This window comes from Neltuma alba, unplaced genomic scaffold, assembly GCF_004799145.2.
Source record: "Neltuma alba isolate B1F8T4 unplaced genomic scaffold, ASM479914v2 tig00012450_pilon, whole genome shotgun sequence".
NCBI classification, from domain to species: domain Eukaryota; kingdom Viridiplantae; phylum Streptophyta; class Magnoliopsida; order Fabales; family Fabaceae; genus Neltuma; species Neltuma alba.
Window position 1 is genome coordinate 5648 of NW_021636929.1, and position 15417 is coordinate 21064.

A 15417-nucleotide genomic window follows, 5' to 3' on the forward strand; every position below is an offset into this window, starting at 1 on the left:
ACAATTCAAATGAACTGATAAACAACATAACTCACAATATCCTACATTTATTTTTGAGATTGTCAAGATTTTCATGTTGAAACTGATAAAATAATAAGACAACGAAGAATGAATGAAACAAAGGTAACGGCCCTGAAAAATAGTGAAATGGTTATTATTTCAATTATTTATTGTAAATTGGCAACAATGTTAAGTCGGTAGACACAGTGGTACTAAAGGTTATCGAATATCCTTCATGTGTTGAGGTCGAATCTTTGTTCGAAACAGGATAAAAATTCAAATTCAACTGCTTAACAATATGCAATAGCCTCCAGTGCCACAAATACATATAAACTTATCTTTATTGCCAATCATTCTTTTTAGAGCCATCACACTGAAACAGTCACGGATAAACAATGGCCATCTCAGTGTTGTTGAGCTCTGTGATGTTAGTATCAAGAGGGAAGAAAAAAGGATAAAGCTCATATCGGACGTAACAAGAACTATACAACACTCTACACCCTTTACTATTGCTGCAAAATGTGCCGAAGTTGTTCTCTGCTATAGCCAAACACTGAGCGCAAGATAAATCAGACAAGTCTCCTGTACATTGAACTAAAGCATAAAGTGTCACAAAAGAAGACAGCTCGGTCTTCCCTTTTCCCAGCCCTTTGTTTTTTGCCATAACAGCTTCTGCTTTAATCTCATCCATCAGAGATCTCAGTTCTTTATTGAAAGCTTCAGGATCACTCACATTCTCGAGGTTCCAATAAATTATACCAAAAGATGTATCAACTTTTCCTACAAAACTCTGATTACTATACTTTAAAAAGCAGTAATCATACCAAATTCTTGAATCAGCTTGGCCTGGACATTTCTTTCTGATCTCTTTTGCCGCGTCTTGTATGCAAATAGAGCAGTCTTCTTTGCTCACATCTTGCCTACATTGAGACAGACCATAATTTGGTCTTGTTCTTTACCAACGGAGGCAGAAACGAAGCCACTTGAGGGAGTTTCAGGCACTAACTCTGCTAACAGTTGATCAATGTTAGCAGATAGTTTGCTCCCGGCTGTTATGTTTGTGTTTTCATTGCAGAAATTACCCAAGGCTTCTTGGGATTCTGCATTGCAAGAGCATATGAGAAGTAAGAAGAAGATTTTAAAGAACAAAGACATGATCTTTTTTGGTTTTAGCACTTAATTTTAGGGTTCACAAGCTGCTTCTTATGTAGAAAACAAGTTTGGGAGGCGTTGGAATGTGGAATCTGTTACAGCGGACATTTCTGACTTGCAAGTCATAGTGATTGGAGGAAACAATCAGCATTATTTCAGAAGGCTATTTGGGATACTGTAATTTTAATTAATTCTAATAATTTAGATGCTAGTTGACATCCAATATGACTCAATTTATAATACCAGATAAAATGACATGTTTAGAGTGGTAACTCATATCATACCACTCAAAACTTGTGGGATTTTAAAGCACATCCTTTTTATATCTTCAGAAAAAACCTTCAATTGCTATACAGAATAAAGACGAGTTAAACACGAAGGTATGTTATGAATTAATTTTTTTTTTTTGGTATCATACTATCTATGATATAATTGATATTATAGGACATGAGGTAATATTGTAAGTTTCTTAAAATATATGCTTTTTTGTTGTCAAATGACGTCTGAATGAATGAGCTTTTATGTATTTTAACTAGTTTAGCTCTAGAACTTAAATTACGTGAATAAAAAGCATTTAGCAGTCCAAGTTGAAACACATACAAAACAACAACAACATTAGTCTTGTGAGAACAACAATAATTTGTTTCATCTGATTAAGTTGTATTAGTTATATCAACCATATAATGATCTTGTTTGCCATCACGATTAAAATCACTTATAAGCAAGTTTCACGTAAATCGAGATAAAATTTCTCTCACATATTAATCTCGTATTCTATAAATCATGATTGAAAAACTAAATATTATTATACTCTATCCGCAAACGAGCCCAACATTACTGTATTTTTTCCACAACTAAATCTTTAAAATAATAAGAGGAAATAATAAACTTGCTTCATTAATTTTTGTAGCCATTAAGTCAATAATGATTAGCTGTACAATAATATTACCATTCAATCAAGCATACTATCCTTCCACATCCTACAGATAATACTTCCTAGTTTTCAATAATGGCATGTTGACTTTTGAAATTTGACATTGTTTTGTGGCCTACAGAGTTCGAAAATTGATTGGTCCATTGACTGATAACAAATTTGGGAGATAGTGTATTGTCGAGTCTTTTCTCAGCAGACACTTTTGACTACTAGTTTCTCAGCCATCATAATGATCAGAGGCGTCAATTAAGCAAGTATTTGGCATACTGTTGATTGTTATCCTCTGTATGTGTGAGCCTGCATAATATGTTTGGCCAGAATCAGATGTACATTCCATTGGAAGCCCCTTTGTTTAAGCTCAACGGGGAAAAAAGAAGTAAACGTGATATCAGAAATATGAAGCTACCATCATTTGCAAAGACAGACTTTGATCCAAAACCGTGGTTTCAAAACTTAATAATAACAATTAAAAGACTAAACCATAGTTTGGTTAAAACTTTGATTGAAACTTTAAAACAATTTATTTTTTAAGCTTATTCAAGTGATAGTTATTACATTCTTTTTTTTTTTCCGGCTACTACCTCACGCATCGATTACATTCTTTACACAGAGTTCAAACATAATCTCACGCTTATTCTGGTAAAAAAAAAAAAACATAATCTCACGCTTATATTCTTCACTGGGAGTTCAAAGAAGCGATTAATGTTATTGTGGAAAAATACGATTTTTGGCGCTTGAGCGCATTGGTTCAGTTACTACATCCCTGAAACCGGAAAGCCACTCGTAGTTGATACAAATGAGGAACCTTTTTCTAAATCGACTCCAAGCCTCATTCACTCGCTCCTCAAGTTCAAGTCCGCTTTTCCCTTTCTTGCTCTCGTCCCGACGGGTCAGTTACTCTGCTCTTTCTCACGCGTGCATTTCCTCGTTATCGCAAGTGTCCAATTTTTTGTGCCTATTCTGTTTATGGGATTTTCATTTTACTAGTTCTTTCTTTGGAGCTGGAAATGCTGAATTATCGTGTGAATCCGTTATTTGTTTACTTGTTAATGTCGAATCCTGGTTTTAACTTGGAATTTGAGATTTCGAGCTGAAATCTTCATCATCGGCCTGACTTGCTGAATTTATACCCGCGTAATCTTATCGTGAAAATGATTTTGTTTGAAGGAAACTAATTACTAGTGCTGCTGAGTAGCTAAGTTGGTGGCTTTTTATTTAATCCACCACCATTCATTGATTTGATCAACACCACGGCAATATACAAAACTGTTTCCGCATTCATACTGGAACCAATTTCACTTCTTTTTATTGAATGATTGCATACAGCTTTTTCTATGGGCTCTGTAGCCTCTGATTAATGCTAAGCCAATCCCACAATTATTTCACGACAGTTTGTTCATCTCCTTATGACTTTCGTTGGTGTAACTGCAATGTCTGAATTAATGCTAACAGTGGCAGAGTAGCGAACAACGTTCCTCCACGAATTCAACTTGCAAAATTTCTCTTGCAATCCTGCATCATTCGCCAAACTACACTTTTTTATGCTGACCCAGAAATTTTAAGAGCCTTTTGCATGCGCCGGCGATTCAGATCATATTAACTGCCCTTAATTGCTAAATCCCCTACATTTTGTGCTCAACAATGGCTCAACACCAATGTCCAGACTTTCATCTATCCACAGCAAACAAACTGCTAATTAGTAATTATCAATGTTCAATAATGTGGCTTCCCGGCTGGAATCCCACAAAAGTGTCCACCATCCTAAATTCCATTGTTCCAGTATTTATGCAGAATAAAATCTGTCAGTCTTTTATCCATTCTTCCTCCAAACATTAGGATTATATCATCTAAATTTTTTGACTTTTGCAGAATGCAGTGTCACCACCAAAAGCCAAGGATGAAGCAGAAAGAGACACTACTGCTAGGTTGTAATTTTACCTTTTTGATATTTTCTTTGGGTCTTCAATCTGTTTCAAGTGCTGCGTCGACAGCTATGAAGAATCAATAATTCAAAACGGAAATATATTGTGTTTCATATGTATATAACACTTGTATCGAACATGACACGATACTTCAAATTGCGTTTGAATACTAATATGCCTTGCTGTGTTGCAGTGTTCAAGGCTTATCTGTGTTAATATTAATGCTTCTTAGATTGAAAGGGATTTGACTGTTCCAACTGTTGTATATTTTGTCATCGTTAGGCTGATTACCCGTTTGTTGTGCTCACCCTTCTTGCTTAACAGTCAGTTTTTGCTATGATTATAATCAGTAGTTTTTTTTTTAATGGATAAAAAAAATACATTAGTAGCAATAAAATCATTTAATTATCATTCTCTTTCATTCTTCACAGCAAGGAAATTCAAGCTAGCATTCAACATTCAGCTATGCACAAATATCTAACTTAGTTGTTTGGAGGGGATTGTAAATGACAAAGTGGCTGCAAATGCTAACTGCCAAGCATTTCAAGGCAATATTACTTGTATACAACTACGCTAGAAGCTCACCTTATATGGATCTGCATCGCTGTTTAGAAGTTTTAACTTCTGAGAAATTATGGTTTCCTAATGTAGCTTCTAGTTTATAATTGTTGCGCATAACTTCATCTGCTAATAAGCCAAAGGAAATATTTATTACTATCAAATAAGTGAGACTAATATCTTTACCTCAGTCTAAGGGAAAAAAATGTAAATTTGTACGGTGGTACAACAATTTAAACTTTTGAAGAAATTCAAGAATAAACTATCTCACTTAAATCAGAAGATATATTTCTCATTCTCAATTTTTAATGTAAAATTTTGTATTTTTCTAATGTTTCTTTTAACACAGGGACAACACAGGATTTTCTAGTGGTCTTAACTGGGCTCTGGCTTTGAAAGGTGTAGCTGTAATGGGAAAAGCTTTACCTAACTTAAACCCATCTGAACTAAGGCAACATGGTGCAATCATTGCTGGTAAGACGAAATTTATTCCTTTCTGATCTTAATTACTTCTTTCCTACACATTGTTATCGAACTTATTGTTTTTATTTATCTATTAGATCCCTTATCTGGATGCCCGCTACATATGAGAGGAAATGTTATTGGTGAAGCATCAAAAATCTCAAAGGCGCAGTTTGGCAAGCTTCTTAAACTGGTATGATCTAAACTTGGGGAAGCATTCAGATCTTTCTTACATATATATTTTGCTAAAATGTTCTGTTCATGTTATATTTTGTGTCCAACTGTTTCGCTAAATTTAAATTATGCTTAGGATTTTTTGAGATGTGAAATGAGAATTATGTCAGTAAAATAGGGAGCGGAAAAGAATTTCCGCTCCCCTCTTTGGATACCAAGTAAAACTGGGAAGAGGAGTAAATTGAAAAGATAAATAGATAAACAGTGTGTGGGCCCTGCAAAAATCTCTCTAGCCTAATGATATTTCAATGGTGTGGATATTAGTGCCATTCATGAAGAAGCAGAGTGGTTCATTACTTCATTTGCTAAAGATAATTCGTGCATGCAATATAATTTTTTTAACTTTTATGTATTAAACTCTTTATGTCAGGTGGCGAATCACCTGTCATCTGTCCCTAATATATTTGTTCATGATGGAGCTATTGGTTCATCACCAGACTGTGATGCAAAGGTTCGAGTGATAAGTGATAGTCCTTCGGCAATACTGTCACTTTCTAATATTCTCTATGAGACTCACACTCGATCAGTTTCACATGATTCTTGTCCATTGACTGTTTATGTAGCCACATCTATAAGGTATATATGGCATATACAAGATATTCAGACTATACATGTTTCAATCTTCAGTGGTGATGTTTCATATGCTGTGTTAGCATGTAGTAAATTTTCAACTTAGCCTGTAGGAGCTTTTGGTGATTGCCTCAACTTTCATGTTGGGTGTGGGTTTGTAGCGCAGATTATTGCTTGATTATCTTTTTTTTTTTTTTTGGATTATTTTTTTGGGGGGGTGTTAGGGTGGAACTGTTTCCAGTTTTGTATGTGTATGCTTGATTCCTAGAAAAGTTTGCCTAAAATGTGTAATAACATAGAATATCCCAATAAATATGAGAATGTTAGATCAAGAGAGGATAAACGGGTTGAAAACTTGAAAGGAGGCTGGGAAATTTTTCTTCTATGGAAGGGACAAGGATATGACTGGACTGCTAATTACATGTATGAGCTAATAGTTCAAGATAAGGTCTTTTATACTATAATTGAAAAACGTTATTATTTTGTCAATTCCTTCAATTATGCTAATTAGATTCGCTCAATGATTTACGTTGTTGACATAATAACTATGGGGATTTTTTCCCTGAAAAAGAAAGAGAGAAATTATTGGGGTTCAGGCATAACTGGCGGAATCGCTTTGTTTGTTTTCATCGTTCACAAGAAGAATATGTTATCATATGACATTTATTCTAAAATGATATTATGGCGCATATCGTTGTATTATTCATGAGTTAGCTGAAAAGTTTAGTTCCCTAGTTCTTTTTGGGTTTATTTTTTTCCCCGTCTTATGCATAGTTAATATGTCCAAAAAAGCAACTAATCTGCTGACTCTGAACTGTAACATTTGTTCTCGTTATCCTAGAAACAATCTGAACACAAAATATGTGAAATTAAATTCCACACCAACTTCTCACCAAAAAAAACAATTCTACACCAAGTTTTTTAAAAAATGAGTTTGCTGGCCTTACCTGAGTATACTTTTCTTAGTTCTTCATCAAGCTTTGGAAAAACTGAATTGAAATCAAAGTTTTCTGCTAAGAGCTGATAATAAGATAAGATCTTCATCAAACAAAGTGCTGCTACTTTTTCCCACCAATGAGTCAATGACTTAATTTTATGTATGCTTTAACGGGCCTGGTAAATGAATTTCAAGAAGAGAAACTTCTTTCCTCTAATCAGAAGTTGCAGCCAGGGCCCACTGTTTTAAGAGCATGATGTTACGAATAAAAACTACTATGAAATCAATGATGCAGTCATTCTTGGATGTTACGGTGCTTCTGAAATGGTTCGTGAGACTACTTTTGACAGTGTTCTCTTACAGAAAGCTGGCCATGGGTTTTACTTTTCTATTTGCTGAATCCTTTGTTCGAGACATTGGACTATGATGTATTTGATTCTATGGGGAGATGATTGATTTTGACTACGCAGTTCTTCTTTGATGAAGGCTATTAGTGTGGAATATCAGTCAAATAATGGATTTGTAGCTGCAGATATTGAGAGATCATCCATAATTCTATGTGATAAAGCTTTCTCAGATGCCAGTGCGATCAAGAAAGCACTATTTGCTTTGTCTGAACCTGTGATATCTGCAAGAGGAGGCATTCCTCTACCAGGAAGGTAATTGTTTGTTGACTTATGACAAGATCTCAATAGAAGTTTTCTTTTAAATAACTGGATGTTTCAAATTTCAGGATCCTAGTTTCTGGAGATTATGTTTTTGTACTATTTGCATCAGAAGAGACAATTCAAAGCTTGCAAACTTTTTGATCTCCACTGATGCTGGCATAATTCTTTCTCCCCAGAGTGTTGCACCTTTATTTCAGACTGGAAATACTGGTGGATCTAATATATTTAAACTGCCTGCTGCTATTGTCCTTGTTTCTTCTGATAGGTAATCTAACCTTGAGTGTAGAAACGCATGCACTGCGATGATATCTGGTTCTGTTTTGCACAATGTTTATCATGCATAAATATTTTGTGGCCCATGACTGCATTGTACTATAACTGCATATTATATATATTCTTATTCGGCAAGTGTAATTCTCTTAAATGGCACAGCTTGAACTGATGACTAATTTAGATGGTCAAGCACAATTAAACACCTGTATTCAATAACATCTGTACACAATGATCATTTCAAAGACAACAGGTTTACTATGTGCTTCCTAATATTAAGTTTTAATTGGAGTTTTACTATTCTCCTTTACAGTTCAGAAGATGACCCTTGTTCTTATTATTTTTAGTTCCCTCTGTTTCTTCATCTGTGATTTGTCTATTGAAGCAGTTCTGAATGCATCCCTTCTGTTTCAAAGCTATCTCCTGGTCAAGCTGCTTATCATTTGGTAACCGGTTATCAAAATGGGAAATTTGTGCCTTCATTCAGCCACGCTCCTTCATGTATTGATCCGCTGGAGCTCGCAAAGGCCCTTCTAGCCAAGGTCATTAACTGAACCTTGTTCTTCTATTTTATGTTTCAGTATGTTGTGACTGAAATAATAGTTGCTTTTTCACTTCTTTACAATCTGCTATTTTTCATTATCATGTATTTTCTATCTATCCTACAGCTGAAAGACAATCAAATATCTGCCTACCTGATTAATGTCAACAAAGGGGAAAAGACTCTTTCTGGTAAGTATGGAAACATCTAGAGGACAATTTTTCGAATATCAATATACTGAAACATGGCCACTGTAATAATAGACCTCCTTTGCCAATTATGCAAATAAGGAATCGATTGATGCATTCTGATTAGTACTCTCCTGCCTTTTTCATATTTTAAAACAAATTTCAATTTGCTTTTTTTTTTTTACAAAGTTATGACTAATTTATTTCAGTGTAAAAAGAGTGGCCTCTTAAGAGAAGTTTTTAATATTTGGATTTTAAAGTATTGCTCAAAAAGTAAAAAATCCTTCACGCACCTTATCCTGGGGAGCTGAGCTGCCTCAAATTTAATAAGCGAATCCATAAGGATAAGGTTATGTTTGAATTAAGGAGAATGGAGAAGGGAAGTATTCAACCTCTTAAGACTATTTTGCTAACCCGGACCTTCAATTTCCTTTACCCTTTCTTCTTCCATGGTGCTCATTCTAGGTTAACAATGATCTCTACGTTCAGAATTCTCATTATCTTTTGCTGACTTAGCAGGTAAAGATCTTGTGAAGCTGGTGGAATCGACTCTTTCTAAAGATGTCCCGCCATTCCATACTAAAGGTATCCGCTTGTCTCTTCCTTGCCCTTATATACACATTCTTTTTTCTTGAGAATCTGACCCTCTCTTTCGTATTTCATTGGCAATACAAATGATTTTCAATAATGTATCTGGTACCCTTTTTCAGGTGGAGATCTTAAAAGAAAGTACAAGACATTTCTGTCAAAGATGTATCCAGGGCTGCCTGAGGAATTTACATTCTGATGAAGATGGTCATATCTTTAGATTTAGGTTGTCCTTGTATCATCAAATCATCATGTGTCAGAGCTAGTTATTCTCTGTTTTAGATCCTTGGAAGTTTGAAGCTTGTAAAGGGATGTAAAGGATGTGAATTGAAGTAGGCAAGATTGTCAGATTCCGTGGTGATTATGTTTGTAAATAGTGAATTGTCAGAAACTGAGTGACAAAGAGGAGCAGTAAGTTCATTACTTCTAGACAGTATATTATATTTAAAAAGATAGCGAGTCTAACAAATCTACCACTTCATGAAGAATAACATCACGAAGAACAGTGAAGACAATGAGATAACAAGAAGGTTTTTCATTTTTCCCCCCTTCTTTTTTCAATTGAATGTATTTCCATCTTTTTGGGTGTGTTTATTAATTTTCAAAACCCGGTTTAAAAGGAACTTTTATTTCATTTGCAAAACCAAATTTCATGTTGACATTCCGTTTTATAGAAGTCAATTTTGAGTCACCCAAACAAACAAATATATATATATGTCAAAAGTAGGTTTATAAAAAATCAATTTGAATATATATATCAAAATTAGGTTTACAAAAATCAATTTGAACCTTCTCAGTGATAGTCAAACACATACTTTATGTTTCCCTATCCCCAGCATAGCAGCACAGTGTAAAGGAAGAAAATTTATTTAGAGAGAGATTGAGAGAGAGCAAAAGATGCTTCACAAAAGTGCTGATAAATGAGGAATACAAAGATAAAATGAAAGAAGCAAGGGGCAGAAGCCATCATTTCCTAAGCAAATAGATTCTGGAAGTTAATAAATGAGTATAGGTTTATGGAGAATTGGACACCAACATATTTTAAAGTTGTTGATGCCAACATTAGACTCTGAAGTCCCATTGACCCATGATTCAACAACTGAATCCTCCATGTATATAATATGATTTCTCATTCATTCATTCATTCATTTCATCATCTTCTTGGCACTTGTCTATCACACCAGACATATCAAATTACAGCTTATCTTCTCCCTGCCCCACTAGATATGGAGATTCTTTTATTTGAACATAGTCCTTGCACATAGAGCCTGCAGAAAAAAGGTTTCAATATTCTTTTAACAAGGAAACAAAACGGTGGGAGGACATTTTAGTAATTGTAGTAAGGAGTGTAGAGTTCCCATGACGTTTCTACAAGAGGCAATCTGCCGGTCTGGGTCCTTAGGGACCTCCTCATCATGCTCCCCTGTCTCTCTTCACATTTCCACAAACACTTCTCTTTTCCTCTTGCATTCACCACAACTCTCTCTCTCCCTGTCTCTCTCTATTATATATTCACAGTCTATTAATCACATCTCTCTTCAAAGTTTCACACTGTGACTGTAAGCGAGATGGCCAGCACTAAAATTGACAAACTAGTATTCATTCTACTCCTCACCTCAATCCTTGCACCTAAACTTATTCAAGGTCATTCCACACTCCCAATCTTTCTCTTCTTCTCTTTTGTGTTTCTGCTTCTCTTAATGCTTCTAGTACCATTCTCTCTTGTCTGCTATATACTTGTGAAATTGCACCCTTCAACTTATCTGCAGCGAATGAGTATTACTGTGTTAATTTCTTTACCCATATAGATTTTTCTCATTCTGAATTCTTATGAATGGTTTTATGTTTGTTACAGGAATCAAAACAGAAGGAATGGTATTTCAATCCTCTCAACTCCAAACTGAACCAAGTTTTCAGGTGAGAATCTCAAATAGAAAATCTTGAAAATTTAGCATAACAAGTAAAGAAAAGGAATCCTGCAGACAGGCAACTTTGTTTCTGTCTTAGGGAAACCTGTTCTGTTCTGTCATAGTCCTTTGTCCAAACATAACCTTAATTAGCAGTAAATTTTGAACAAAGAATCAAATGTTTTTTAGCATCAGGAAGAGAAGGAGGGATGGAAGAAGAGGAATTCGAGGAGACTGATGATAGGATCCACAGCACCAACTTGTACTTACAATGAATGCAGAGGCTGCAAGTATAAATGCAGAGCTGAGCAGGTTCCTGTTGAAGGCAATGATCCTGTCAACAGCCCATACCATTACAGATGTGTTTGTCACAGATGATTATATGATGATGATGATCATAATCATCATTATAGAAATTTATATATTGTTGTTGTTGTTGTTATATATAGCATAATATGATTATAATCAAGTAGTTCTAGCACTAGTGGGTTTAATTGTCTTCTGTGACTTGTTCATCCTTGCCTCCAATATCAGCAGTTGTGAGTTTCTTTTGCTGAAAGCTGCAAAAATTTTGCATTTTTCTTTATTGTCATTCAGTTTCTAATGAGAACCACATTCTCTTTGTTGATTCGCTTGTTTTATCATTCTTTTATTTTAGTTTCAATTATTCGACTTACTACTATCAAACTAGACGGAATTTCGATTCTCTCAATTGAGCTTCATTAAGTCTTAATTGAGAGATATTAGCCACTAGATTAAGATCTAATGGTTTTGAGGGGGACTTAAAATTTAAAAAAAAAAACAAAGGTTTTTACTTCAGACTTTTCTTTTTAAGATTCAAGTCTTTAATGCGATTATTTCCTCGACAACAATTTAATGAAATTTCGTGAGAGATCAATGAACATAAATTGCAACATAAAAGGGTCAAAATTACATACTGTTAACGCAATACAATAATGATTAGTTACAGTGTTTTCATCAATCACAAATATCAAATTAAAAATGAATCCTGAAATCCTAAAGAGAAAGAAAAATTAACCTTACGTGAATTAATTGGTAACTTCGCTTTTAAAATTGTCAAAAATATCAGAAACATTGACGTTTACTTAATTGGCATATTATGGATGCCAAGCAAGTCATTATATTGTCTTCTTGTGGCCTTTCTCAGTGTTACAAGCCCCACCTTTTGTATTTTAGAGGAAAGAGAGAAAACTTAAGATTCTGAATTCTAACCCATTTGAAATCACCCACAAGAACATAATTCTCTCAGCTTCTAAACAATCAATAAGTTCAGAACTTTAAGTTTAAAACAAAGAAAGACTAAAGAAGAGTAAGATATCAGATTGAGATAACAATTAGTGGAGAACAAGGTGGCACATATATAGATAGATAGAAAGTGGTCCTAAATAGTAGACACAAGGGACCAAGAGGTCACATGGGGGCATAGTTTGTTTGAACTCAAAGCATGTCATTTACACAAAGTGGCAAAACTAAATTTAAATGCAGCAGACTTTGCTTACTTATTCATAGAGAGTGAGGTCCCATTTTTCAGTGTAAAGCATGTTTCTCTCTGCAAATGTTAAATGTTTGTGTTGGTTTGCACCCGGCCTCTTCATACTCTCTGATATGCACACACACGCACACACTTTTTACCCTCCCACTCAATGCCAAAGATTGATCTTATGGGGTAAATTGGTCCCTTTTTTTTTGCATAACTCTCTGGGATTCAATAACATTAGCTAATTCAAATTCAAACAACAATTGTTGAGGCCAAATAGAGAGCATTTCTTGTAACGTGATTTTTTTCCTTCCACAACATTCAAGTATTCAATCATCCCTAAAAGTTACTCCCTCCAATGGCCAATATAACAATTAGTTATGGTTTAAGTTTGGTTCTAAACATAAAACCTTAAGTCATTTTGTTTCTTATATTTATCATTTTCTTTCAAACCAATTTACTTTACTTATAGACTGATATATAATCTAATGTTATAAGGAAATATTCTAGGGTGATGAAGTCACATTTGTTATAATTAGTTAATTTTTTACTTGCTTAATTTACTCAAATTGATTAAGTAGATTTTATATTTAGGAGTAGATGGAGTATTAAGTTCCTTTTACTTAAGCTAACCATCATCAGTTAAAAATTTCCTATTCCATGAATGTAGCACTTAAAAAGTGTCGTGGGCAAATTGAAAACCATATATTACTTGGGGGCCAAAACATTTTTGAATTAGTAACCTTTATTTTAACAAAGATTTGGAGTCTGAGCGGGGGGCCGCACAAGCAGCTGGCTTTGCTTCTTGTCATTATTCAGTCACTTGAGAAGAAAGATACAGAAAGTTGAAGGTTTCACTTGACCTGTAAATCCTCTCTCTTTCTTTCTCTTCAATATATCAAGCATAGATTACAAATTTATGTTTTGGGTAATTACTGGTATTATTTTAGTGATGTAGACGGGAGGGAGGAGTATTTTATTAATAAAAATTAAAAAATAATTAAATTAATTATTTTTAAGAAATGAATGTTGACTTTTTTTTAAAATACCCACTGAATTATTTGTATTAAAAAATATTTTTATTAATAGAAACTCTCCTTTAATATATACAATTAAAAAGGATGGCTTGGGAAAAAAACAATTATAAATTTTGGGAGACTAAACAAATTATAGTCCTACTTTCAAAATTAAGCCAAATAATATTATGTATTTAGTTAATTTGACAATAAAAATCAACAAACAGGAGAAAAGAACAGTACAAATTTGTTCAAGAGACAAAATTTTGCTGTCGGCCTAGTCAAATCATAACAAGTTAAATTATTTCAGCCAAAAAAAAGTTAAATTATTAAAATTTGTCTTCACTCATGTATTTTTTCCAAATAGTTAAAAGTGTGAAAGATAAGTTCTATTAGTTTTCTTTTTTTAAAAAAAATCTATATTACAAGGACCACATAATTCTATCACGTTTAACAATGATGGAAAATTGTTTTTCTAAATTCAACAATGTGATCCTATCAAGTGTTTTCAGTTAACCCAAAAGGTTAGTTTCTTGTAACGTGACAAACCAAATTTTAAATTCTTATTAAAAAAATATGTACATTTAGTATTTGACGGTGTTTCAAACATGTTGCCTTCCTAATTTTCTTTCCAGTCAAATGTAGGGTTACGTTACATTTTTGCTGGGACTTGTTAGCAGCAGTGAGGAAGGCTCGTCAGAATGTTCTGTGACAAAGCCAATAACAAGCTAGCCAGGGAATTAGTATCTGTATGCACAAGAAGGACATATCCCCAAGAAGGGCATATCCCCACACACCCACACACACTCTAGAATGGAGAAACAAAGCCGACGAGAACTTCTCAGCCTCGGAAGAAGCAACAAAGCGAGATGATAAATTTAATATGGAAGTGTGGAATGTGTCATTCTTACGACAAAAAATACCTTTTCAATCTTTAATATGAGACTTAATTAATTATTTTAAATAAATTAAAAATATTAGTTAAATTAATTAATAAGACATCTTCTTTGTAAAACATTCAAATTATTTTCTTTAAGTCCTTTTTTCCTCTCTTATTTGATTATTATTGAGGGAATATCACTTGATTATTGTTAAGGGAATATCAAAATGGTTAATTTTTAAAAAATTTGATAAAAATGTCAAATAGATTTTATATATAAGACCTATATCAACTCTCAAATTAAATCCTACATTAAAAATCAAAAGAGTAACTAGCTTCTGTCTTAAATATATAAGAGTTAGTTGAAAAGTTTACTTTGAAACCAAATATAATACCTCAATCCACCTTATTTCACAAATTTATAATTATTTTTTTAAAATAATCCTATTGCTGTTATATGTTGAAGTGGTTTTCCTCGACAAGAAAAGTTTCAACAGCATAACGATTAAAAAGATTATTGTCAAAAAAAATCAACACATTTATTAAAGGTAATAACCTCTCAATCTCTATGGATTAGTCATTTAGCTTTTATATTTAGGAGGAGAGATAGTATATACACTCAAATCTATCACATATGCGTCATTTTTATTATTACATAATATTGCCAGAATTAAATATGTATGTCATTATCGATTATGAATAATCAGTTTGGGAAATTTAGAATAGTTTATTTATTTCTTAACATAAATAAAATGACGAAATCGAAGTGAAAGTTCAAAAAATATTTAATAATTTCTATTTTTAATAACAAATATTTTTTTCCTTGAAGATGATTGGAAATCTGTCCTTTAACTGTTAAAATGAAAGAAGCCACATGTAAATGAGAAACAAAATGCATATAACAGGATCCATGATTATTTTTTCTTTGACAAGAAAACTCCATAAAATCTTCGTTCTTCGCCCATCACAAATCATAAATTGCATAATATGAAGGTGCAAATATAGATATAAATAAAATAGAATGTTGTGAGAAAACAAGCAAACTTAGATTCAAAAAGCACAATAATGAAGTAGACCTGACTTGTTAAAAAT

The 15417-nt window shown here is 33.5% G+C and overlaps 2 protein-coding genes and 1 pseudogene across 6 annotated transcripts; 2 read left to right on the forward strand and 1 right to left on the reverse strand.

Annotated features, from left to right (window-relative positions):
- Positions 1 to 382: 382 nt before the first annotated feature.
- Positions 383 to 1155, reverse strand: LOC114727130 (cysteine-rich repeat secretory protein 55-like; annotated as a pseudogene).
- A 1648-nt stretch (positions 1156 to 2803) lies between these two features.
- LOC114727126 (uncharacterized) lies at positions 2804 to 9539 on the forward strand. Of its 4 annotated transcripts, none has more exons than XM_028913849.1 (11): positions 2957 to 2975; positions 3956 to 4011; positions 4202 to 4331; positions 4916 to 5040; positions 5127 to 5221; positions 5633 to 5838; positions 7240 to 7428; positions 8096 to 8249; positions 8376 to 8439; positions 8956 to 9021; positions 9147 to 9539. In XM_028913849.1, exons 4-11 carry the CDS (start codon positions 4977 to 4979, stop codon positions 9221 to 9223), a joined length of 915 nt encoding a protein of 304 aa, XP_028769682.1. In that variant the 5' UTR covers positions 2957 to 2975; positions 3956 to 4011; positions 4202 to 4331; positions 4916 to 4976; the 3' UTR covers positions 9224 to 9539. The 4 variants fall into 4 exon arrangements, with proteins under 4 accessions (XP_028769680.1, XP_028769683.1, XP_028769682.1 ...); XM_028913848.1 differs by having other exon boundaries at positions 4202 to 4301; XM_028913847.1 differs by lacking the exon at positions 4202 to 4331 and having other exon boundaries at positions 2804 to 2975.
- A 618-nt stretch (positions 9540 to 10157) lies between these two features.
- On the forward strand, positions 10158 to 11549 carry LOC114727129 (uncharacterized). Of its 2 annotated transcripts, none has more exons than XM_028913852.1 (3): positions 10158 to 10668; positions 10880 to 10941; positions 11127 to 11549. In XM_028913852.1, the coding sequence occupies exons 1-3, from the start codon at positions 10593 to 10595 to the stop codon at positions 11307 to 11309; spliced, it is 321 nt and encodes a 106-aa protein (XP_028769685.1). In that variant the 5' UTR covers positions 10158 to 10592; the 3' UTR covers positions 11310 to 11549. The 2 variants fall into 2 exon arrangements, with proteins under 2 accessions (XP_028769685.1, XP_028769684.1); XM_028913851.1 differs by having other exon boundaries at positions 10164 to 10668; positions 11121 to 11549.
- The last annotated feature ends 3868 nt before the right edge of the window (positions 11550 to 15417 follow it).